We start from the raw sequence: 24,663 nt of genomic DNA, 5'->3' as shown, positions 1-24,663 counted from the left end.
GGGTTTATTTGAATGAACTAGTTAATGAACAAATTCATTAAGTTTAAAAAGCTGCTAAGTGTTTTAATAAGTTTTGTTTTTTTTTTTAGTGAGGCAATTGGGGTTAAGTGACTTGCCCAGGGTCAAACAGCTAGTAAGTGTTAAGTGTCTGAGGCCAGATTTGAACTCAGGTACTCCTGAATCCAGGTGCTCTATCCACTGTGCCACCTAGCTGCCTCTTAATAAGTTTTAATAATAAGTGTTTTAACTGCTGTCAGTTAAATTGTGAATTGTGAAATTGTCAATGACAATTTCAAAAGCCAAATTTATCACTATCTTCAGATACTGTACTTTCTATTGTTTTGCTGATAATTGGGCTAAAGTTTTCTAAGAAAGAACAGACAGATTTTATAATGTGACACATTTGTTAGCAAAACCTACGACTAATGAACACAACTGCTTCTAGTAACATAAAGGGCATGGGAAAAATAATTTCATAGAGGACAAGAACTGCTGTAATTCAGGAAAATGTTTATTCTAGAGAGTTCTAATAAACATAAAGCTACTTGCTAAATACAGTGATTGCCAAATTAGCATTCAAATTGGCCTGAAAGTTAGTAAACACTTCTTATCAAGATTAAAAATGTGTCCTCAAATGATAATTTTAGATATTCTTAAATGTACAAACTAGCAAAAAGACTACATACTTTTATATTTTATATAGTATATTTTGATGTGCAAATTGTCAATTGTGCTTTTATGTATGGCTTGCTAAAACATTGAAGAAATGGAAGATTTCATCCTTATCAAATACTGCTACTTCAGTTGAACATTCAGTACATTTTACTGGGTGGTACAGTTCTTCATTCTCTGCTTGAACTGTGCAATCTTCACCGTCAGACTTCATTTTCTTATGGCCCCGCCTTTTCTTCTGATTCACTGAGCCTTTATATCTTAGAACCTCCTCTTTGTTGACAGAACAATTCATCACAAACATTGCTCTGTACTGAGTTTTGTAGTATTCATGCCTAAGAGAAAGAGGAAAAGAAATTAAATGTTACATATATGTTTATCTAAAAAAAGGTGGATTCTGGATGTGACCAGTATCAACTCCCCCCCAAACTCCTGGCATTTATGATGCACTTTGCAAAGTACTTTATAAATTGCCATTTGAGTGTTATGAAAACCCTATCAGATAAATATCACAATTATTAGTATTATTCTTTTATAGATGGGTAGGGAATGTGACATGGTAGATCTACTGCTGGGTTTGGATCCAAATACACCTAGATTCAAATACTTCCTTAAATACTTATTAGCTGTGTAAGTTTGAGTAAATCACTTAACCTCTCTAAGCCTCAATTTCCATATCTGTCAAATGGGGTAAAAATAGTATCCACCAAACAAAAAGGGTTGTTATGAGGATGAAGTTAGACAATACATTCTATTCCAAAAAATAAATTGCTGAGTTTTTTCAAACCCATTAAAACCTTTTTATTGCCCTCCCAGGGCTTTGGTTCCCTAGGCCTAATGACCTCAGTGCTGGTCTGCACAGATGGAAAGACCAATGAGGCAGAGACCCATCCATGGAACTGTCACCTGCCATTACTGAGAATACCAGAATGGCCAACTTATCAGCACTAATCATATTGTCAACATCTTTGCCTGGACAAGATTAGAGCATTGAGGGAAGCTGGGTAGTAATCAGGACTTAATGAAATTTAAAGACTGGAAAAGATATATGTTGAGACAGGAGAGTGTGAAGCTATCACCAAGGACCTCACAGGTTTCATCCATGGCCTAAGCAATGTGAAGCTGAATGAGCACTACCTTAATACCATGGACTTCTTGAATTCAATTAAGAACAACCTAGATATAGTCTTGAACAAGAAATGAGTGTCATGGGGGAAGAGCCTTGACTACAGGTTAAGAGGTGGGAACTAAGCAAGTAGATGGCAGGCACACTGCTTTTCCTCTTTTCTCATCCATCACCTCCCTCAGTCTGAAGGAAGAGACCTGTAATCCCTTCACTTAGAAATTGGGAAAAGGAAATATGTACTGGGGATAATTTTTATATGTGCAAAGTGTGTTTTGCCTCAGCCAAAGTTGATGTTTCACATACTATAATTTATAAACAGTTATCTGAAAACACTGTGGCACATTTAGACACTAAAACTCTACACACACACACACACACACACACACACACACAGAGTCAATAGACTGAAAAATATAGATTATCTCACAGAAAACATAAATGACTTGGAAAATAGACTGAGGAGAAAAAAAAAATTTAAGAATTGCAGGACCACCTGAATGCCATGCCCAAAAAGGACCTAGACTTCAAATTTTTAAAAATATTATAAGAAGGGGCAGCTAGGTGGCGCAGTGGATAAAGCACCGGCCCCGGAGTCAGGAGTACCTGAGTTCAAATCTGGCCTCAAACACTTAACACTTACTAGCTGTGTGACCCTGGGCAAGTCACTTAACTCCAACTGTCTCACTAAAAAAGGAAAAAAAAGAAAAAGAAAAAAAATATTATAAGAAAAGTTCCCTGATTTCCTAGTATCAGGCAGCAAAGTAGAAATAGACGCCACTGGTTATTTCCTGAAAGAAAGTGCCAAATGAAAACTCCCAGGACCATTACAACCAAATGCTAAACGAAGAGCTTCAGGTCAAAGGGGGAAAAAAAAATACTTCAAGCAGCTAAAAAGAAACAATTCAGGCACTGAGGAGCCATGGTCAGGATCATACACTCCTCTATAATAGAGAAGCAAAAAACTTGGAATACCACATTCCAGAACGCAAAAGATATATAGGCTTACAGCCAAGAATTACTTACCCAGTAAAAATGAATATAATCATAAGGGGGGCTGGGGGAAATGAACCTTTAATGAAACAGAGAGCTTCCATGCATTTCTGTTTTTCTTTTTAATAGTCCTCCCCCCTCTCCCTCTTCTTTGCAGATCAATGAGGGTTAAGTGACTTGCCCAGGGTCACAGAGCTAGTAAGTGTCAAGTGTCTGAGGCCGGATTTGAACTCAGGTCCTCCTGAATTCAGGGCCGCTGCTTTATCCGCTGTGCCACCTAGCTGCCCCCAACTTCCATGCATTTCTTTTTTTTCTTTCTTTTTTTTTTTTTATGGGGCAATGGGGTTAAGTGACTTGCCCAGGGTCACACAGCCAGTAAGTGTCAAGTGTCTGAGGCCGGATTTGAACTCAGGAACTCCTGAATCCAGGGCCGGTGCTTTATCCACTGCGCCACCTAGCCGCCCCCCATGCATTTCTAATGAAAAGACCAGAGCTGTGAAGATACTTTAAAGTCAGAGACACATAAGAAGGTAAACATGAATTAAAAACCATAAAGGACTAAACAAGGATAAATTACTTACTTATTTATATTCAAACATGAAAAGATGATATATTTGTCCCTTCTGGACCCTATCATCATCAGGGGTAAAAAAGAAGTCTGGGGGCAGCTAGGTGGCGCAGTGGATAAAGCACTGGCCTTGGATTCAGGCGTACCTGAGTTCAAATCCGGCCTCAGACACTTGACACTTACTAGCTCTGTGACCCTGGGCAAGTCACTTAACCCCCAGTGTCCCGCAAAAAAAAAAAAAAAAAGTCTGGGAATGATTCTGTGTCTTAATGATGTTAAGAGAAAAAAGAAAAATAGAAAGAAGGGAAGAATACATGGGAGGGGGCAGGGAAAGGAAGATTAGGGAATATTATCTCACAACCCAAAGTTGGTACAGAAATACATTTCACTCAACAGAGAAATAGGAGGGAAAGGGGAGAAGGAATTAGAGGGAGGATAGATTAGGGAAGAGTTTATTGCTAAACAAAACAAACTCTAAGGATGTACAAAAATATTTTTAACTTTCTGAGGCAGCAAAGAACAGGAATCAGAAGGGGTGTCCACCAACTGAGGATGTCTGAACAAGTTATGGTATATAAATGTGATGGAATGCTATGCGCTTTAAGAAATGATGAAGGGAGTGGTTTCCAAGAAGCCTGAGAAGATCTCAAGTGATACAAGGTGAACAGAACCAAGAGAACAATTTATACAGTGACATCAATATGGTAAAGGCAAATAACTCTGAAATAAAAAACTCTTGAGCAGTCTAATGAACCACCATGATTCCAAAGGTGAAACATGCTATCCACTTCCTGATAGAGATGTGATAGACTCAGAGTACAAAATGAGACACATTTTTTTTAAATGTGGCCAATGTAGAAATCTGTTTTGTTTGATTATATAAGTTCATTATAGATGTTTTGTTTTCTTCTCATTCTCAATGAGGTTGGGTTGAAGGTTGGAGGAAGATTTTTGCTGATTGAAAAAAAAATTTTTTTTTAATTTTTAAAGCCTCACCACTGGGGCAGCTAGGTGGCGCAGTGGATAGAGCACCAGCCCTGGAGTCAGGAAGACCTTTTTTAAGTGAGGCAATTGGGGTTAAGTGACTTGCCCGGGGTCACACAGCTAGGAAGTGTTAAGTGTCTGAGGCCGGATTTGAACTCAGGTCCTCCTGACTCCAGGGCCGGTGCTCTATCCACTGTGCCACCTAGCTGCCCCCAAAAAAAAAAATTTTTAAAAAGAAAAGAAAAAAAGCCTCACCACTGTGTTTAATAAACTGTTAATGAAAATTGCCCCGGGGAAGCTAGGTGGTACAGTGGATAGAGCACCAGCCCTGGATTCAGGAAGACCTGAGTTCAAATCCGATCTCAGACACTTAACACTAGCTGTGTGACTATGGGCAAGTCACTTAACCCCAACTGCCTCACAAAAAAAAAAAAAAAACCTGGCAGTTTCTACTATAAATAATAGTATAGTCTATACTATGATATTCTAAAATGTAAAAGATATGAGCTTATAATAACAAAAAAAAAATAACTTACCCTGCAAAACTGAGTATAATCCTGGAACAGGGGTTGGGGGGAATGGTGCTTTGGTAGAGGAGAGTACTTTTAACCATTTCTGATGAAAAACGCAAAGCTGAGTAGGAAATTTGAAATGCAAAAACAAGAGCCAAGAAAAACCTAGAAAAGTAAACTTATTTGAGCAATAAGGAGTTATATGATGATGTAGAACTAAGAGTAAGAAGATACTGTTCCTTTGAAACATTAATATCTTCAAAAGATAATGAAGGAGTTACCTAAGAAAAACAGTGGATTGTTCTTTTTCTGAGGATTTAAGAGGGGAAAGAGAAAGAAGGGCAAAAGTAACACATTATTAAAGAAAGGAGGAAGGGAATGGAACTTGGTGCTTCTCATAATTAAAGTTTGACAGAGAGCAAGGGATGGGAGGTTCAAGGGGGATGAGTCTCACTTTCATCTAAAATAGATAAGGGCTGAACACACACACATACCCACACATACCCACACACACCCACACCCACACAGTGTCTCAGTATGGAAATTAATTAAATCCAACAGGGAAATATCTCCTCCCTCTTCTCATAGCCTTTCTCCTTTCTTTTACTCTTTCTCAACTTCCCAATTGTTTTTCCCTGTTGAGAGGAGACAAGAGGAGAGGAATCTATGGGGATGTTGATCAATTAAGGGATGAGTGAACAAATTATTATATGTGAATGTAATACAGCAAGAATGACAAAAGATGTGATTTCAGAAAAAACCTGAGTAATACAAAGTGAAGTGAGCAAAACCAGCAAAACAGTTTCTATAATATCAACAGCACTTAAAGAAAACCATCTTTTAAAGACTTAAGAATTCTGATCAAAGCAATGATCAACCATATATTCATAGGACCTATGATGAACATGTTACCCACTTCCTGACAGAAAGAGGTAATGGACTCAAGGTACAAAATGAGATAAACATTTTTGGACTAGGCCACTGTGTGGATGTTTTATTTGACTATGACTATTTGTTACAAGATTTTATTTTTTTCTATTTTTAATTGGAGAGGTAAGGGTGACAGACTGGGGGAAGGTGAGAGGAAGAGAAAATGGATCTTTTATTAATTGGAAAAAAAGTTAATTTGGGGGGGGGGTAAAAGATAAGTGTTAGAGAATAGGGTTTACTTATAGCCCATGATGTGAAATACAGTTATGATGTGCTTTCGAGGAATGTATTGTCTTTTGGGCATGGCTAACGTGAAGATGTTTTGCATGACTCCCTTAAAGCTAAGAGGATCCTTTTTCTAGGAGGCCTATGACCATTAGCACCTATTCCAAAGTGATCCATTCCCAGCAAGGCCCAAGAACTGTTGTTGTTATTGAGTTGTTTTTTAGTTGTGTCCAGCTCTTCATGAGCCCATTTGGGTTTTTTTGGCAAAGATACTGGAGTAGTTTACCATTTCTCCAGCTCATTTTACAGATGAGGAACTGAAGCAAAGAGGCTTAAGTGATTTGCCCAGGGTCACAAAGAGTTAGTAAGTAAGTGTTTGAGGATGGATTTGAACTCATGAAGAGGAGTCTTCCTGACTTCAGTTCAGGTACTCTATCCAATGCACCACCTAGTTGTGGCCTAAGCATTAGTTCCTTTGAATTTGTCCTTTTCTAATGAAGAAAAACATATCTTTCTTCATCCTCCAAAACTGAGTCCTTCTGAACTGCTTTGAAGGTAAACTGAGTTCTGAAGCAGAACTTGGAAGAGGCTGACAGACTTGAAGATCCACAAACCTGAAGAGCCTAAAACAGTTTACAGCAATTATCTTTTAAGGTACAGTTCTTAAGGATACCGATGATACTCATATAGTTCTCTTCTTACTGAATGGCTCCAGACAGTTAGTTTACTCTCTAGTTTTCCAGGATTGGGAGTACCTCATATTAAGAAACTGCCTTTTGGCATTACCAAAAGTACCACCAGAAGAATAAATGTCCTCCTCTGTAGGGGACACTGCCCAATCCAAGAACTCAATTTATGTTCCCAAGTATGGTAAGACTATTCCAACTGCCATGTTCTGGGCCTGGCTCAGGTCAGCCCCCTCACAGTTTAGGTTTAATGGTGAAACAAAATGAGTAACTTACAGTGGGTCACTTAACAGTTGAAAAAGGGAGATTTACTTAGCCACGGAAGAAGAAAGATATTCAAACAAGGGTGGGTGTTGAAGAAACTTGAGTTGAATCATATGATCAAAGTTTCCTTGTCTGTATCCATCTTGATTCATTGGTCAAACCTCTAAGTCCCTCCCTGCCTGAAGTCCTACTGGCTGCTTTGTATTCAGGACATGAGGAAGTGACATCAATATTGTGAGCCAACCAAATCTTGAAGAATATATTAATACCTTTCACAGAAAAGCTAGTATAACCTGAATAGAGGGAGGGGTTAAGGTACTACTCCTACCACAAATGGGGAAAGGATAAACAAGTTGTGCTACATGAAGGTAAGAGAATTGGAATATGATACACTACTGCTGTGTTATAAGAAATAATATGATCAATTCAGAGAAGCATGGAAAGATATATGTGAACTGATACAAAGCAAGCAGAACCAGGAAAACAACATATACAGTGATAAATGGAAAAAACGACAAAACGACTGAAATTAAATGCTGCAAAATTATAATGACAAAGCTTGACCCCATCCCCCTCAAATATTGAGAAGGCATCTCCCTTGGCTTCTTTTGCAGAGGTGGGGTCCTATGACTGGGAAACATTAAGTTTTTGATAGGTTGGTTAGTTTTGTTGAACTGTTTTTTCCTGTCACTTGTATTTACTTTTTATTATAAAGGATTATGAGGGGACAGAAAGGAGGGAGAGGGATACATTTAGAAACACAGGTCACAGAGAAAAAATATTTATTAATAACATTTTTAAAAGATTTTCTGAGTTTGCATGAACTGTCTCTGACCTCAAGGAATTTATGGAAATCTAAATCTAAATTATCTAAATTTTCTATACACACAGACACACATATCCAATTCTACAACACCATCTGGGATTTTCTTGGCAAAGATACTATAGTGGTTTGCCATTTCCTTCTCTAGTTCATTTTACATATGAAAGAAACTGGGACAAACAGGGTTAAGTGATTTGACCAGAATCACAAAGCTATTAAGTGTCTAAAGCCAATTCTGAACTCAGGGCTTACTGGTTCCAGGCCTAGCCCTTCATCTACTGTGCCACCTACCTGCCCCAAATATAAAACTTACTTCTGTTTAAAAATAAAATCCACCAATATCTCCCTTTTTATTCATTACCTCTGGCAGTCAAGGCACAGTGTAGTCATGCAGGCAGGGCAATTCAAGACAGCATCACTATTTGGAACAGCCTGTTGTTGGTGAGAGAGTTGCTTTCCAAAACAATGGTATCTATTACACGAAAAGTGAAAAAATAAAGATTATTATAACATTAAGATGTATAGCTAAACTATATTTATATTATATGAAAAAATACAGGGGCAGCTAGGTGGCGCAGTGAATAAAGCACTGGCCCTGAATTCAGGAGGACCTGAGTTCAAAGCCGGCCTCAGACACTTGACACTTACTAGCTGTGTGACCCTGGGCAAGTCCCTTAACCCTCATTGCCTTGCAAAAAAAAAAAGAAATAGGAAAACATATAGACTATAATAACTTCACTCATGGAGGTTCTAAAGTACTTTCTGCCACTTTCTCCTCCACCTCTGTTTCACATGAAGTAGCATTATTCCTTACCAAGGCTAACCTTTCTTATTCAAGTGAACCTATTCCATCCCATCTCCTCCAATAGACTACCCCCTCTGCCATCACCACTCTTACTTATTTTCAATCTCTCCCTCCCTAGTGACTCGTTTCCTATTGCCTACAAACATGCCAATATCTCCTCATCCTAAAAAAAACATTACTTGATCCTTCTATCCCTATTAACTGTCACCCTATATCTCTTTTGCCCATTACAGCTGTCTATAAAGGGTGCCTTTATATTCTTCTCACTCTCTTCTTTACCCCTTACAATCTGGTTTATGTAATTCTACTGAAACTGATTTCTCCAAAGTTACTAAATCCAATGGTCCTTTCTCAATCTTCATTTTCTGACACTGCTGCTCACTCTCACCTCCTTGATATTTTCTTCTTTTTGTTTTTTCCCCAAGACACCACTCTCTCCTGGTTCTGCTGGATCCTCCTCCAGATTATGCCCTCTAACCATAGTTCCCTCAAGGTTGAGTCCTGAGTCCACTTCTCTTCTCCCTCTATACTACTTCCTTAGATTTAATTTTTTTTTTTTTTGATGAGGCAATTGGGGTTGAGTGACTTGCCCAGGGTCACATAGCTAGTAAGCGTCAAGTGTCTGAGGCCGGATTTGAACTCAGGTCCTCCTGAATCCAGGGCCAGTGCTCTATCCACTGCGCCACCTAGCTGCCCCCCTTAGATTTAATTTTATCTCTATGTGGAGGATTCTCAAATCTACTTACTCTGCCCAATCTGTATGCTGGCCTCCAATCTTACCTCTCCAACTGCTTTTTAAGCATTCCAAACTGGATTTCCAGTAGACAGCTTAAACTCAATATGTCCAAAACAGAACTCATTATCTTTCCCGCTAAATCATAACCTCTTATTCCCTATTACTGTAGAGAACAACACCATCTTTCCAGTTTCTTAGGCTCAATACCTAAGAAGTCAACCCGCATTCCTGATTTTCTCTCACATTTCATATCCAAATGTCAATTTCACTTTTGCAGCATTTCTCAAATACACACCCTTCTCTCCTGATACCACCACTATTTAGGTGCAGGCTAGGTGGGTCTGCTCTGCCTCGAGTGCCTGCTCCACTCCAATCCATTCTCCATTTAGTCACTAAAGCTATTTTCCTAAAACCATGTCTGATCACCCCAACCCAACCATACACATTTTCTTTCTCATTCCCATTTCCATTCTCTCTCTCTCGAACTCCAGTGGCTCAAACTCTAGTGCCTCCAGGAACAAATAGAAAATGCTGTTTAACATTTATATATATATAAATATATAAAGGCTTTGGCCTTTTATAATTCAGCCCCCTCCTACCTTTCCAGTCTTCTTACACCTTAATCCCCAACTCATATTCTTTGATTCACTGAGAGTGGCCTCCTGGCTGTACTCCCAGCAAGATACTCCATCTCTTTTCTCTGGCTATCTCCCATTCCTGGAACACTCTCCTTCCTCAACTTCACCTACTGACCTCCCTGGCTTCCGTTAAGTTCTAACTAAAATTTCACCTTCTACAAGGAGCCTTCCCTAACCACTCTTAATTATTTCTGATTTATGCTACATATAGCTTGCTATGTATATGTTTATTTACATGTTGTCTCCCCCATGAGGATGTAAGCTCCTTGAAGGCAGAGACTATCTTTGGCCTCTTTTTGTATCCCCAGCACCTAGCACAGTGCTTACTATATGCTTCTTCTGCATTTGCAATAAGAGCATAAACTTATATAACTGAAGATTTACGTATTCAGAGTCTGTATTCCAATATTACCAATCTCCCATTTTTTACTAAAATCTGGGCAACTAAAATGAAATATCTTACTATACAATGTCACGTCTGTGAAATGTTTGTGAAACTAACATATGTTAGTGCAGCACAAACTCCAGTAAGTTGAAAATGTCAGTCAATAATGTTCTTGCAATTTTTCACAAAAATTATTCAATACTTTGAAGAATCTACGATCTCATTAATGTGACTTCACCTCACCAGTAAAGTTCACAATTCCTCTATGCTTTCTCATCTTAGATAATTCTTATGTCATTCTAAATTCCACATGGAACTGAGGATCACCCCAGGTCTTTTAACATTTCATGAGTACTAGCTTAGCACTCAGGAGAGCTACCATTATCATTAACATTTTGTTGGAGGCTGGTTAGCCCCACCATGTTATCTCCCTCTTTCCCTGTGGATCATTCACTATTTTGACTTTTCAGAAATCACAGTGTTGTATGATTCTTAACATGGAATCATCAGTGAATAAATGGTACCTAAAAGTTATGTCAATCTCAGAGTTCCTAGGCAAATCTTTAAGATGATAAATCACAAAACAATTGATCTTCATTGATAGGAATCTCCTCACCATTATTTTCCTTCATTGATGAAACCACAAATCTAATACCTATCCCCCAAGAAAAAAGGGGGTTGAAGGAAGGGGGAAAAATCTTGAGAAATACTGAAAGCACACCGAATTTCTCAAATGCTATCCAGTCTACTCTTTATATTTAATATCTGTCCCAAAATAAACAGACTTAATTATTAATTGACCGATAGCAAGCATTTACATAGCACTTTAGGATTTGCAAAATGTTTTATATATGCTATCTTCATTTGATCCTCACAACAATCCAGTGAGGTACGTACCATTATTATTCTCATTTAATGGACTAAGAGAGGTTGACTTGCCCAGAGTCAGATAGCTAAGTAAGTGACTAAGACAGGATTTGAACTCAGATCTTCCCCACTATAAGTCCAGCTAAAGCAAAAAGAACTAGAACTATAAGAATGAAGAGGAAAGGATAAATTTAAGAAGTATTGTGGAAAATGACAGGGTATTGGGGGTTTAAGGAGAAGAGTCAATTATGATCAGAGGCCATCATGGGGATCCAAAGGAGAACATAAAGACATTGGGAAATAAAAAGCTAGAAAACAACAATTTGCCTTATATAAATAATTGCTTCTAGATTAATGTTCTAGGTTCTATATATGTGTGAGACTGAGAAACTTTCAAATATTATTTTTTTAAATCTGGTGGGAAAAAACCTATTATGAATCAATCACATGTTGGACTAAACTCAACAATTTCAAACATTTATTTTAAAAATAAAGTGTGGGGGGGTGGCTAGATGGCACAGTGGATAAATCACCGGCCCTGGATTCAGGAGTACCTGAGTTCAAATCCGGCCTCAGACACTTGACACTTACTAGCTGTGTGACCCTGGGCAAGTCACTTAATCCCCACTGCCCGGCAAAAAAAATAAAAATAAAAAATAAAGTGTGGGGCAGCTAGGTGACACCAGCTCTGGATTCAGGAGGACCTGAGTTCAAATCTGACCTCAGACACTTGACACTTACTGTGTGACCCTGAGCAAGTCACTTAACCCTCATTGCCCTGCAAAATAAATAAATAAATAAATAAGGATGAAGTATACTTTCACTTTCCACTGATCTTAAGGCACTTAGCTGAGATAATTATTTTAACTTTCTCCCTCAGTGTTCTAGCATAATTTCTTTTTTTGTTTAAAATTCTTACCCTCTTCTTTGTGCATCCACCCAGGCCTGATCTCTACTGTCTTTTTCAGGATCATATAATAATTCATCATTTGTTGGCATCTGACACTGCTGTTTTTTCTTCTTGTTCACTTGTGATATTACTGAAAGCATAAAGGAATTGCCTTAATATTATTTCAAAGTCATGTCCTTTTAACACAGAATAAAGAATTTTCTATGCTAAACATTTTCTTTATGTTTTTTTCCTGTTTATGTATTTTCTTTAAAAATGAAAAAAAAAAAAAGGAAAAATACCTCTTAACTCCCAACCTGGCTCAGCCCCAAGTTCTTATTCAGCTAATAAATATATTTAAAATCATATGGAACAAGGGATAAATCCACATGCCAACACAAAACTCTCCACAAAAATCCCAATAATGTTTTAAATGCTGAGTTACTCATTCAATATGACATCCTAGGCAAATTACTTCGTTTCTCTGGGCCTAAAGTTTCCTTCAATTCTCATGTTTAAATGACTCAAAATGTGAAAAATTTGATCCAGTGATTTCACAATTACTAGAGATAAAATTTTTAAAACTGTAATGAGTCGGGGCAGCTAGGTGGCACAGTGGATAGAGCACCGGCCCTGAAGTCAGGAGTACCTGAGTTCAAATCCGGCCTCAGACACTTAGCTGTGTGACCCTGGGCAAGTCACTTAACCCCAATTGCCTCACTAAAAAAAAAACCAAACAAACAAAAAAAAAACTGTAATGAGTCTATGTATATAAAAACATTCATCACTGCTATAATGAAATACTATAAATAACCTCTATGCCCAATAATTGAGGCTGAATTGTCATATAGTGAGGTAAAAAATTATGGTGTCATAAAAATGATAAATATGAGATATACATGGAAAAACAGAATATGAGGTAGTACTGAATGAAAGGAAGGAAGGAAGAAAACAGGGCCAAAGGCAGAACTTCTGAAAGACCATAAAATAGTTACAGAAAAAAGACTGTGGTTGGTTTTTTTTTGTTTTTGCTTGTCTGTTGCTTCTACTTTAGCACAGGACCTTAACTCTTTATTTTATATTTTTATTTTGTTACTTTTTCTGAAAGGTAAGTTTATAATGAAAATAATTTTAGAATATACAACTGAAAACTTTTGGTTTGATCTGTAAAGAATATTCTAATAGGAATTAATTTCACTATTTTTCTTGATACTCAATGCATCTAAATATAGCTAAGATAGTAAACATACAATTAATGAGAAAAAGAGTAAATTTTATATTTTCATCATATGAATTCTTTAGATATTTATTCTAATGTAATTAACTACATTTCTTTAAGAATTATAAGATATGGAGGGGCAGCTAGGTAGAGCAGTGGCTAGAGCACCAGCCCTGGAGTTAGAAGTACCTGAGTTCAAATCTGGCCTCAGACACTTAACACTTACTAGCTGTGTGACCCTGGGCAAGTCATTTAACCCCAAGTGCCTCACTAAAAAAAACAAAGAAAGAATTATAAGATATGGGGGCAGCTAGGTGGCGCAGTGGATAAAGCACCAGCCCTGGATTCAGGAGGACCTGAGTTCAAATCCAGCCTCAGACAGGTAACGATTGAAATGATGCTACCTGCTGGAGACTTACTGTAGGAAAGCTCCACCATGAGGAGAAGGCCTCTGAGGGCAAAGCCATCGGGTCAAGGTCCTTGGTGTCAGGAAGTGACGTTTGCTCGTGGGTACTGTCTATCAAGACTACCAGCTGGGGCAGCTAGGTGGCGCAGTGGATAAAGCACCAGCAATGGATTCAGGAGTACCTGAGTTCAAATCTGACCTCAGACACTTAATACATACTAGCTGTGTGACCCTGGGCAAGTCACTTAACCCCAATTGCCTCATCAAAAAATAAAAAAAATAATAAAAAAAAAGACTACCAGCCAATCAACTTGAGGGGACTCCCATTTCTGGGAGGACACGAAACAGGAAGTGGATGCTGGGAGAGGGCTTTTTCCTCTTATGGTTCCTGACCTCGCCATGGTGGGTCGGATGATGGGGTCTCTTAGGAATACTTAGATTTTTACCTTTCTCTCTGATCCTAATGCTCTTTAAACACTTAAATACTCTTGCTAAAGCTTATAATTTATTGGTGACCACTCATCAGAATTTAAATAGTATAGCTAGAATTTTAGCCCCTTACAGACACTTGAGACTTACTAGCTGTGTGACACTGGGCAAGTCACTTAACCTTCACTGCCCTGCCAAAAAACCCAAAAAAACAAAGAACAGGCAAAAAAAAAAAGAATTAAAAGAGATAAAGGTGTTTTACATAATTGTTTATTTATAACCTATATATAACATTGCTTATTGTCTCAGGGAGGGGGAAAGGAAAGTAGAGATAGATAGAATTTGGAACTCAAAAAAAATGTTAAACATTGAAAGAACTAAAATTAGAGTATGTGATCATGTTTACCCTTGAATGTCTTCCATAAAATCTAGTTAAGAGAAAGGGAAGCTGGTAGGAAATGATGACAGCTATAAAACCTGACCAAGTAAAAATGATGAAACTATAAGACTAAAACAATATCAATACCTTTACCTCCTTCATTTTTTGGTCAGTCATTTTCAGTTGTGTCCAACTCTTTGTGACCCCATTTGGGGTTTTCTTGGCAAAGATACTGAAGCGGTTTGCCATTTCCTTCTCCAGCTCATTTTACAGAGGAAACTAAGGCAAACAGGGTGAAGTGACTTGCCCAGAGTCACACAGTTAGTAAGTGTCTGAGGCCAAATTTGAACACAGGAAGATGAGTCTTCCTGACTCTAGGTGAGGCATTCTATCCACTCTGCCATCTAGGTGCCTTCAATGTCTTGCAGCTACTTAAAATCAGTTTCATCAAGATAATACTAACTAGCTAACCTTTTTTGTTTCTCAAAAGGAAAAGGAAACTATCTTGCTAGAAGAGTATTATACAGTCCTTACCTGTGTCTTCATCCTCAGAATCAGAATCAGAATATATGTTATCATAATACTTTGGCAGAACCATTGAAGTTTTCACAGTTCCTAAGGAAGAACCTGTTTTTAAAAATGAAAAGCCAGGAGACAAAAAACAAACAACATACACTACCACACATGCATGGATCTATCCAACATTCAAAGAATAATCCAATCACATAAACTGTTTGTGAAAAATAGGGAAAGAAGGGATCCTAACAAACTCCTCCTACAATACAAGTAAGATTTTGATACCTAACTAACTTGATACCTGTCTGGGTTACATTTTATCTAAGGATTTAGTAACAAAATGATACCTCCTTGGCCCAATTTGGGGTCAATGTTAGAGAGTCAACTGTCAAAATTCACAGGGCTGTTAACTCAAAAAAGAAAAGGAAAAAGTCCTTGTTTTTCAAGGGCTATACAAAATGCAGAAAAAATTTTAATGAGGGGAAAAATAAAGTAATCAAGTATGGTAAATCTTCGAATCTTCCTTATACAACTTAATCCTAGAGGTATTTCTGAGTTTTTCTTTTTCTCTCTTCCCAACATTATCCCATCCCTATATCAACACAGAGTCTAGCAAGTAAATAATATCATATGCTGACTGAGAGGAGCAGAACCAGGAGAGCACTGTACACAGTAACAGCAACATTGTGTGATGAACAATGGGGATAGACTTGGCTCTTCTCAACAGTGAAACAATCCAAAACAGCTTTGTAGAAATTTATTGTGATTTGGGGACCCTGCCTTTGGGCTGAGATTAAAAAGCTTTAGGCCCTCAGGGGTTTTTTCTGTGTAAGAGGGGCTGGTGCCCCTCCCCCTCCGCTTCAGCTGAGCCAAAAAGCCCCATGGGCTTTACAGGATGCCAGGTCAGACAGACATGGGCTCTTAGCTGGTGCAGAGGTCCCAGGCGAGCAGCACAGGGGTCACAGGCCCCTGGAGCCCTGGGTGTGGTACACACAGGACAGCCCCAGCCCGGCTGCAGCAGGCAGATTAACTTGGTGTGTGTGGGGGCGCAGGGAGCCCGAGGTTTGAGGGGAGAGAAGGGAGATATATACTGGGGAGTGATCAGCACAAGGAGGTTGGAGAAAGAGAGGTTGGAGAAGACAGACAGGGAGGTTGCTACAAGGACGCTAAGGAGACTGAGGCTTTGTGAAAAGAGGGGCTGACAGGAGATGGAGAAAAAGCTAAGAGCAAGGAGGCAGAAGGACTCCAGAGGATTGGAGAAAGAAAAAAAGGGCTAGGATACAGACATTAGAGATGCTGACTGGGGCAGTCAGCACAGAGGAGTTAGAGGAAGGGCTTTCTAGTTAGAAGGTAGAGAGAAGAGGATGGACAGAGAGAAGGATGCCAGAGGACTTGAGACGCTGAGAGGTCAGTGAGAAAGGGACACTAGAGATGCTGAGGCGGACTGACAGAGTATGCACAAGCAGTGGCAGGAGGGAGAGATGGGCAGAAAGCAGTCAGATCTTGGATAACTTTGCATTTCTTATCTCTTACATTTATTTATTTATTTTGGGTGAGGCAAGGGGGGTTAAGTGACTTGCCCAGGGTCACACAGCTAGTAAGTGTTAAGTGTCTGAGGCCGAATTTGAACTCAGGTCCTCCTGACTCCAGGGCCGGCACTCCATCCACTGTGCCACCTAGCTGCCCCCTACATTTATTTTTATAAATAAACCCTGCTTTGATTATTTAGTTAAGAGGCTTCTTAATCTTTTGCTTATCAATTTGGGAGTGGAGCAGTGTGGAGAAATTTTTAAAAGGCCCTAACAAATCAGCCCATATTAAATTAATAGCAGTGAGAGAGCCAGCCAGTCAAAAGCCCCCAGACCCAGATTAGTCCTCCAGTTAGATTAGGCACCCCAGTCAGATTAGGGCCCAGCTAGTCAGTTAAAATATTTCCACATATGAATGGCGACCCAGATGGGACTTATGACCCAATTATAATTTTTCTAAACTTATAATTTTTCATATAGCCCACAGTTACAATTTTTAGATTAGATTAGATTGTTATTAATTTTTTTTACAGTTTCAAAGAACTCATGATAGATAATATTCTCAACATCCAAAAAAAAAGAACTGTGAATTATGAATGCAGACTGTTTCTAATTTTGGACTAGTTTTTTTTTTCTTCTTGTTTGAGGTTTTTCCCTTGTGCTGATTCTTCTTTCAGAAGATGACTAATGTAGAAATATGTTTGATATGACTGTACATATACAACCTATATCAGACTGCTTTCTGTCTTGGGGAGGAAGGAGGGAAGGGGGGGAAGTAAAATTTAGAACTAAAAATCCAGTGTAAACAAATGTTGAAAACTATCCTTATATGTAATACATAACTGGAAAATAATAAAATCAAATTTAAAATAAATAAATAAATACATAATATCATAGACTTGTATCCTAGCAACAACACAAGCAAAACTTCTGTGGGTAATGAATGCCAAACCTCAGAAGTCTCTGGGGGGAAAAAATCTGACTCAGCTCTTTAAACTAAATTTTTAGAATAACCTAAATGTTTAAAATACTGAATTGAAGATTTACCTGTTTCTAGTGATGACAACTTATCTTCCATTGTTTTTATGGTAGAATTTAATTCAGCTTCCATTTCTTTTTCAAATTCATCTTCACTGGATGATTCACTTTCACCAGTAAGACATTCTCTGATAAGTTTTCGCTTTTGGTCAGGAGTGCCATGTAAAAGCACATCTACTTCATCTTCAGAACTAATATTTAAAAATAGACAATTTAAAGATAGACAACTAACATTTAAAGACAGACAATTAGTATATGAGTATACTTATTTGTTAGTAGAGCTTACAGTTTTTAAAGGCACAGTGGCAGAGGAAACAAGGCAATCAGTCTATAAGCCTTTATTAATCATTTACTATGTAGAAATAAAAAGAAAGGTATAAGACAATTCTTGATCTCAAGGAGCTCACAAACTAATGGTGGAGACTATAAATATGTACAAATAAGCTATGTACAGAATAAATAAGAAATAATCAACAAAGAGATAGATAGCACTAGAATTAAGGCTTTAGGAAAGGCTTCCTGTAAAAAGTCAGATTCTAGCCAGGACTTGAAGGAAGCAAAGAGGTGGAGATGAAGAAGGAGAGCATATGGGCCAGCCAGTGAAAATGCATAGACTTGTGCATACCCTTTGACCCAGCAATACCACTTTTGGGTCTTTTTCCCAAAGAGATTATGGAAAGGGGAAAAGGACCCACATGTACAAAAATATTTATAGCTGCTCTTTATGTGGTGGCAAGGAATTGGAAGTTATGGGGATGCCCATCAATTGGGGAATGGCTGGACAAGTTGTGGTATATGAATGTAATGGAATACTATTGTGCCGTACGAAACAATGGGCAGAAGAAGTTCAGAGAAACCTGGAGGGTCTTGCGTGGGCTGATGATGAGTGAGATGAGCAGAACCAGAAGAACATTGTACACAGTATCATCAACATTGTGTGTTGATCTACTGTGATGGACTATATTCTTCTCACCCATGCAATGGTACAGAAGAGTTCCAGGGAACTCATGAGGGAAGAGGATCTCCAAATCCAGGAAGAAAAAAAAAAAAAGAACTGTGGAGTATAGATGTTGATTGAACCATACTATTTCTTTTGGTTTTGGTGCTGTTGTTTTTCTATTTTGAGGTTTTTCCTCATTGCTCTGATTTTTCTCTTATAACATGACTAATGCAGAAATATGTTTAATGTTTTATATATATATATACATATACATATACATATATATATAAAACCTATATCAGATTACCTGCTGTCTAGGGGAGGGGGAAGGAGGGAGGGGAGGGAGGGAGAAAAATCTGAAATTGGAAAGCTTGTATAAACAAAAGTTGAGTACTAACTTTACATGTAACTGGAAAAAAAATACATTATTTAAATTTTAAAAAAGAAAATGCATAGACTTGGGAGACTGAACATCTTTTTCTGAGGAACAGTAAGGAGGCCAGTGTCACTTGACAGAAGAATATGTGGGGTGTGTAAGGGATAAGAAGACTGGAAAAGTGGGAATGTACATTGTGTTATAAAGAGCTTTTAACAAGAGAGAATTTTATACTGGATACTGAAGATGATTAGGAGTGACTAGAGTTTAATGAGATGGTATGGTCAGACTAGCAATTTAGGAAAAGCACTTTGGTGGTTGATTGGAGGAAGGACTGGAAGAGAGAAAGTCTTGTGGCAAACAGACCAATCAGCAAGCTCTTCAATAAATAGTACAGGAATAAGGAAATGAGGGTCTATACTAGGGCAGTGGCCATATCAGAGGGTATTCAAATGATGTAAAGGTGTAACAGGCAGGCAATAGACTGGATATGGGGAACAGAGGTGAGAGATAATGAGTAAAGGATGACACCTAGTTTGCCAACTTAGGGGAGAAGAATAGTGGTACCCTCAACAGAAATAGAGAACTTTGGAAGGAGATAGGGCTGGGCCAGGTAAGAGAGGGGGTGAGTTCAATTTGGGCCATGTTGAGTTTAAGATAAGACATCCAGTTAGAGAGATCCAATAGACAGTTGGAGACTGGAGATTAGCAGAAAGGTTAGATTTGAGAATCATCAGCATAGAGATGATGATTGAATCCATGAGAGCTAAGTAAAACAGTATGGAGGGAAAAGAGAAGAGGGTTTAGGATTAAGTACTATGAGTCACCCATCTACAATGGACATGGCCTGGATGAAGATCCAAAGAGTAAGACTGAAGAGTATAGGAGGAAAACTAAGAGAAAGTAGCAATTGAAAGAATTTAATTTCAATCAAGTTACTTCTCTTTATTCTCTCTGCTGAGGTTTCCCCAACCAGCCTCATAAACTTAAAGCGATGTTAAAGCAAATGAGATCAATTTTCTTTTTTCCTTTTTTTGCACGGGGCAATGGAAGTTAAGTTACTTGCCCAGGGTCACACAGCTAGTAAGTGTCAAGTGTCTGAGGCTGGATTTGAACTCAGGTACTCCTGAATCCAGGGCCAGTGCTTTATCCACTGCACCACCTAGCCACCCCCAAGATCAGTTTTCAAGAAGAAATTAAATGTCAAAATTCTTTTCTACAAAATTTTGTTCATAATTAAATCAATTATTAGGGGATATTTAATTAACATGTGCATCATCCAGGTTCTTTGCCTCTGTCTTCTAGAGTATAGAATCTAGAGTCTCCAAATTTTGGTGGGGAGGGCTAGGAGAACTGGAGAAGTGAGACCTGAAATTTCTGATACATTTCTTTTTTGATACACTTATTTCTCTCTTACATTTATTTATATTGGGGTTCAGTTTTCAAAGCACTTCTGCAAACATATTTAATTTCATCAATGTAAGCTCCTCAATGAAAGCTCCTTGTCTTTGTATACCCAGCACCCAACATAATATACATGGTAGGCACTTAATTGCTTGTTAATTGAGCCTTTTAAGGGTCTGGTGAGGTAGAAAGTGCAGCCAGTATCATCTCTCTTTTACAGAGTAGTGCAAGGGACTAAGGACAAGTGAGAGTGAACACAATATGTCAGTAATGAAATAGGCACCTGACTCTAAGTCTACTAGTGTCTACTCTACAAATCTGCCTCAAAAAAAAAAAAAAGCGTGTTTTTGATGTCCTTTATGTTTATGCCAGCTAAATGGCAAAGTGATAGAGTACTGGACTTAGTGTCAGGAAGATCTAAGTTCAAATTCTGCCTCATACATTTAATAGCTGTGTGACCCTGGGCTAGTCGCTCAACTTCTCTCAGCCTCAGTTAATTTATCAGTAAAGCAAGGATAATAATAACAGACTATTGTGTGGATCAAGTGAGATAAAATATGTAAAAATGCTTTGCAAACCATAAAGTGCTATATATGTTCATTGATACACACACAATACCCTTTCAGTATTACTTATCAACTTTTTTGGGGGGGTAGGGCGGGGCAATGAGAGGGTTAAGTGACTTGCCCAGGGTCACACAGCTAGTGTCAAGTGTCTGGGGCCGGATTTGGACTCAGGTCCTTCTGAATCCAGGGCCAGTGCTTTAAAGCGCCCCCATTGCCCCGAAAAAAAGAAAGACATAGAGCACAGTGGCATGCACTGGTTCTGAAAATATGTATAACATTCCACATCCAGTCTCCCATCTTTTAACTATATTGCCCTTTTTAGCTCCTTACATAAAAATATGACTGAACTTTTGGAGTCAGTAAGCTTACTTCAAATCTAGACAGACACTTACTAGATGTGTTACCCATGGCAAGTCATTTAACCTGTTTTGCCTCAGTTTCCTCAACTGTAAAATGAGGATAACAACAGTTACCCACCTTTCAGGGTTTCGGTGAGGATCAAATGAGGCAATATTTGTAAGGCACGGTGCCTGGCACGTAGGAGCTATATAAATGATTATTCCCTTCCTAATCATCTCATGCCTGGACTACTGAAAAACCCACAAATCTTTCCCCACTCTAGTGCATCCTCCACTCAGCTGACAAACATACCTTTGTAAAGCACAAATCTGGCATGTTGCCACTCTCCCAATCACCTTCAAAGTCAGCTACAAAATCCTCTGTTTGGCATTCAAAGCCCTTTAAAAACTGGCCCACTTCTACTTTTCCAGTCCCCACCACATACTCATATTCAATAATACTGAGTTCTCCCTGCCTCACACAGCACTCCATTTCCCAGTTCTGTGTATTTTTACTGGCTATCCCCTATGCCTGGTATATACACTCTTTTCTCATCTCTGCTTCCTGCTTTCCTCCAAGTCCCAGCTAAAAGAAGACTCTTCTAAAACCTGGAAAGACTTATATGAAAAGATCTGAGTGAAGTGAGGAGAACCAGGGGAACATAACACACAGTAACAGCAACATTGTGCCAACTATGACTGACTTAGATCTTCTAATACAATGAACCACGACAATTCCAAAAAACCCATGATGGAAAATGTTATCCATACCAAGAGAAAGAACTATGGAGTCTGAATGCAGATACTATTTTCAATGTCTTGTATGTGTGTATGTGTGTTTCCTTTTGTTTTGTTTGTTCTTTTACAAGACTAATATGGAAATATGTTTAACATGATTGCACATGTATAACCTATATCAGATTGCTTGCCGTCTTGGGGAGGAGGAAGGGAGAAAAGTTTGGAACTCAAAGCCTCCCTCCCCCTCTCCCTCCCTCCCTCCCTCCCTCCCTCTCTCTCTCTCTCTCTCTCTCTCTCTCTCTCTCTCTCTCTCTCTCTCTCTCTCTCTCTCTCTCCCCCTCTCTTTCTTTCTTTCTTTCTTTCTTTCTTTCTTTCTTTCTTTCTTTCTCTCTTTCTCTCTTTCTTATTTATTTTTCTTCTACAACAAACATTTATTTTATTTTTTCCAGTTACATGTAAAGGTAGTTTTCAACATTCATTTTCATAAGATTTAGAGCTCCAAATTTTTCTCCCTCCCTCCTGTTCTTCCCCGCTCCACAAGGCATGAACCAGGTTATATATGTACAATCCACAAGTGCTCTTTTTAACAGTTCTTTCTATGGGGGTGGATAGTATGCTTAGTCCCTTGGGATTGTCTTGGATCATTATATTGATGAGAGTACTTAAGTCATTCATAATTGTTCATCGAACAATACTGCTGTCACTATGTACAATGTCCTCCCAGTTCTGCTCACTTCACTATACGTCAGTTCATATGCATTCAAAGTCTTATTTTAAAATGAATGTTGATCCCCCAAAAGAGAAAAAGATCTATTTGTACAAAAATATTTCTAGCAGTTCTTTCTGTGGTGGCAAAGAATTGGAAATCAAAGGAATGCCCATCAATTGGGGAATGGCTAAACAAACTGGTATATGATGGTGATGGAATATTATTGTGCTATAAGAAATGACAAGAAGGATGACTTCAGAAGGGCCTGGAAAGACATGTATGAAATGATGTATTGTAGAGAATATTGTACACAGAGACAGCAATATTGTTTGGTGAAGAACTGTGAATGACTTAACTATTCACAACAATACAATAATCCAAGACAATCCCAAAGGACTATTGATGAAACCTCCAAAGACTGAAGCATGCGATTTTTCACTTTCTTTCATTTTTTTTCCTTTTAATCAAGTTTTCTTGTACAAAATTACAAATATTGTAATGTTTTACATAATCTTACATAACGCATATCTGATTGTCGCTTCAGGGAGGAGAGAGGGGAGGGAGGGAAAGAGGGATAAAAATTGGAATCCAAAACTATAAATAAAAATGTTTATTTTTTAAAAACGAATGTTGAAAACTTTTTACATGTAATTTAAAAAATGAAATACTATTTACATTAAAAAAATAAAAATGAGAGTTTGTAATACACATCCTAATGCTTAATACAGTTTATCCTGTATATAGTTGTACAGCATTGTTTCAATTCTGACCCGACCATGAGCTCCTTGAAAGCAGAACTGTCTCTTGCCCTTTTGCGTCCAGCGCTTAGCACACTGACTGGCGCATAGTAGGTGCTTGTTGACACCTGTTAGTTGTGCGCCCGACTTGTCCCCAATATTTTTTACAAATTCTAAGCCCCGGAGGCCCCGCCCACTCGTTAGTGGGAGTTTCAGTGGCTATTCCTCAGGAACTAGCCCCAGATCCCAGCTCAGTGTACTTCCGGCCCCTGCCGGAAGACCTCCAAGAAGGGGGGGGCGCTCCCTTTCTTTCTTGAAAGGCTTTAATGAGAATGGTTTCCTAACATCAAGCTTCCATCTGCCTTTGTGCTCTATTTCGGGCCACTCCGGGGCCCGAGACAGACACTAGAAAAGCCAACCCAGTGTTCCCCCAGTGGGGAAGTCTGGGACGTCCTGCCTAACCTGAGCAAGCCCCGCGCCTGGCCTACCTGCTCAAAACTGGTTCATCGTCGCTGGGTTCTTCAACTACATAAGGATCATCATCTTCAGAAAGCCGGTTCATGGCGAGCTGGACCCGGGACAGCGCGTCTGAACGAATCCACAAAGCCACCAGATTGCAGTTGTATTTTATAATGGCAACAGCAAGCACTTCCGCTTCCTTGTTACACTGCGCCTGCGTAGGTAACTCCCAGGGGAAGAGAGGGCTCGGAGACTAGGCAAGGCCAGCGTTTCTAAAATTTCCGACGCTGTCCGACCCCTTTTCTCCCGAGAAATGTTTACGCGACCCCTGGGTATAAAAGTATATAAAATAGGTATACATAGCCTTTTACTATTGCCAAAATTTTTCCGCCTCACATTCAGTTACTGTTGCGACTTACACTTTAAGAAGCTTTGGGCTAGGCTAGGCTAGGGAGGGCGGGGGCGTGGCAAAGATTGGAGCGCCCAGGTTGTGAAAATAGTTGTTTGAGAACTCCAGGTCCAGCACCCTAAGATAACTGTTTTTTGTTTTTAGGGTTTTTTTTTACTTTAATATTCTATTTCCCCCAATACATGTAAAAACAATTTTTAGCATTCTTAAAAAAATTTTTTTTTTAATTCCAAATTCCCTCTCCCCTTCCTCCCCCTTTCATTGAGAAGGCAAAACAGTTTGATTATAGGTCATACACGGGCAGTCATGCAAAACGTATTTCCATGTTAATCATATTGTAAAAGAAAACAAAGACAAAAAAAACAAGAAAA

General features: G+C 38.7%; 1 protein-coding gene across 2 annotated transcripts; it reads right to left on the bottom strand.

The window, feature by feature from the left end:
* Nucleotides 1-490: 490 nt before the first annotated feature.
* Nucleotides 491-24,096, bottom strand: LOC122741566 (E2F associated phosphoprotein). Of its 2 annotated transcripts, none has more exons than XM_043985188.1 (6): nucleotides 23,913-24,096; nucleotides 17,626-17,807; nucleotides 15,068-15,160; nucleotides 12,131-12,251; nucleotides 8,142-8,252; nucleotides 491-1,007 (listed from the first exon to the last, which is right to left on the bottom strand). In XM_043985188.1, exons 1-6 carry the CDS (start codon nucleotides 23,984-23,986, stop codon nucleotides 737-739), a joined length of 852 nt encoding a protein of 283 aa, XP_043841123.1. In that variant the 5' UTR covers nucleotides 23,987-24,096; the 3' UTR covers nucleotides 491-736. The 2 variants fall into 2 exon arrangements, with proteins under 2 accessions (XP_043841123.1, XP_043841124.1); XM_043985189.1 differs by having other exon boundaries at nucleotides 15,068-15,148.
* Nucleotides 24,097-24,663: the final 567 nt, after the last annotated feature.

Source organism: Dromiciops gliroides, chromosome 2, assembly GCF_019393635.1.
Source record: "Dromiciops gliroides isolate mDroGli1 chromosome 2, mDroGli1.pri, whole genome shotgun sequence".
In the NCBI taxonomy this organism is placed as follows: Eukaryota; Metazoa; Chordata; class Mammalia; order Microbiotheria; family Microbiotheriidae; genus Dromiciops; species Dromiciops gliroides.
Note: the sequence above shows the minus strand (reverse complement) of the source record. Positions and strands in the feature narration are given on the sequence as shown.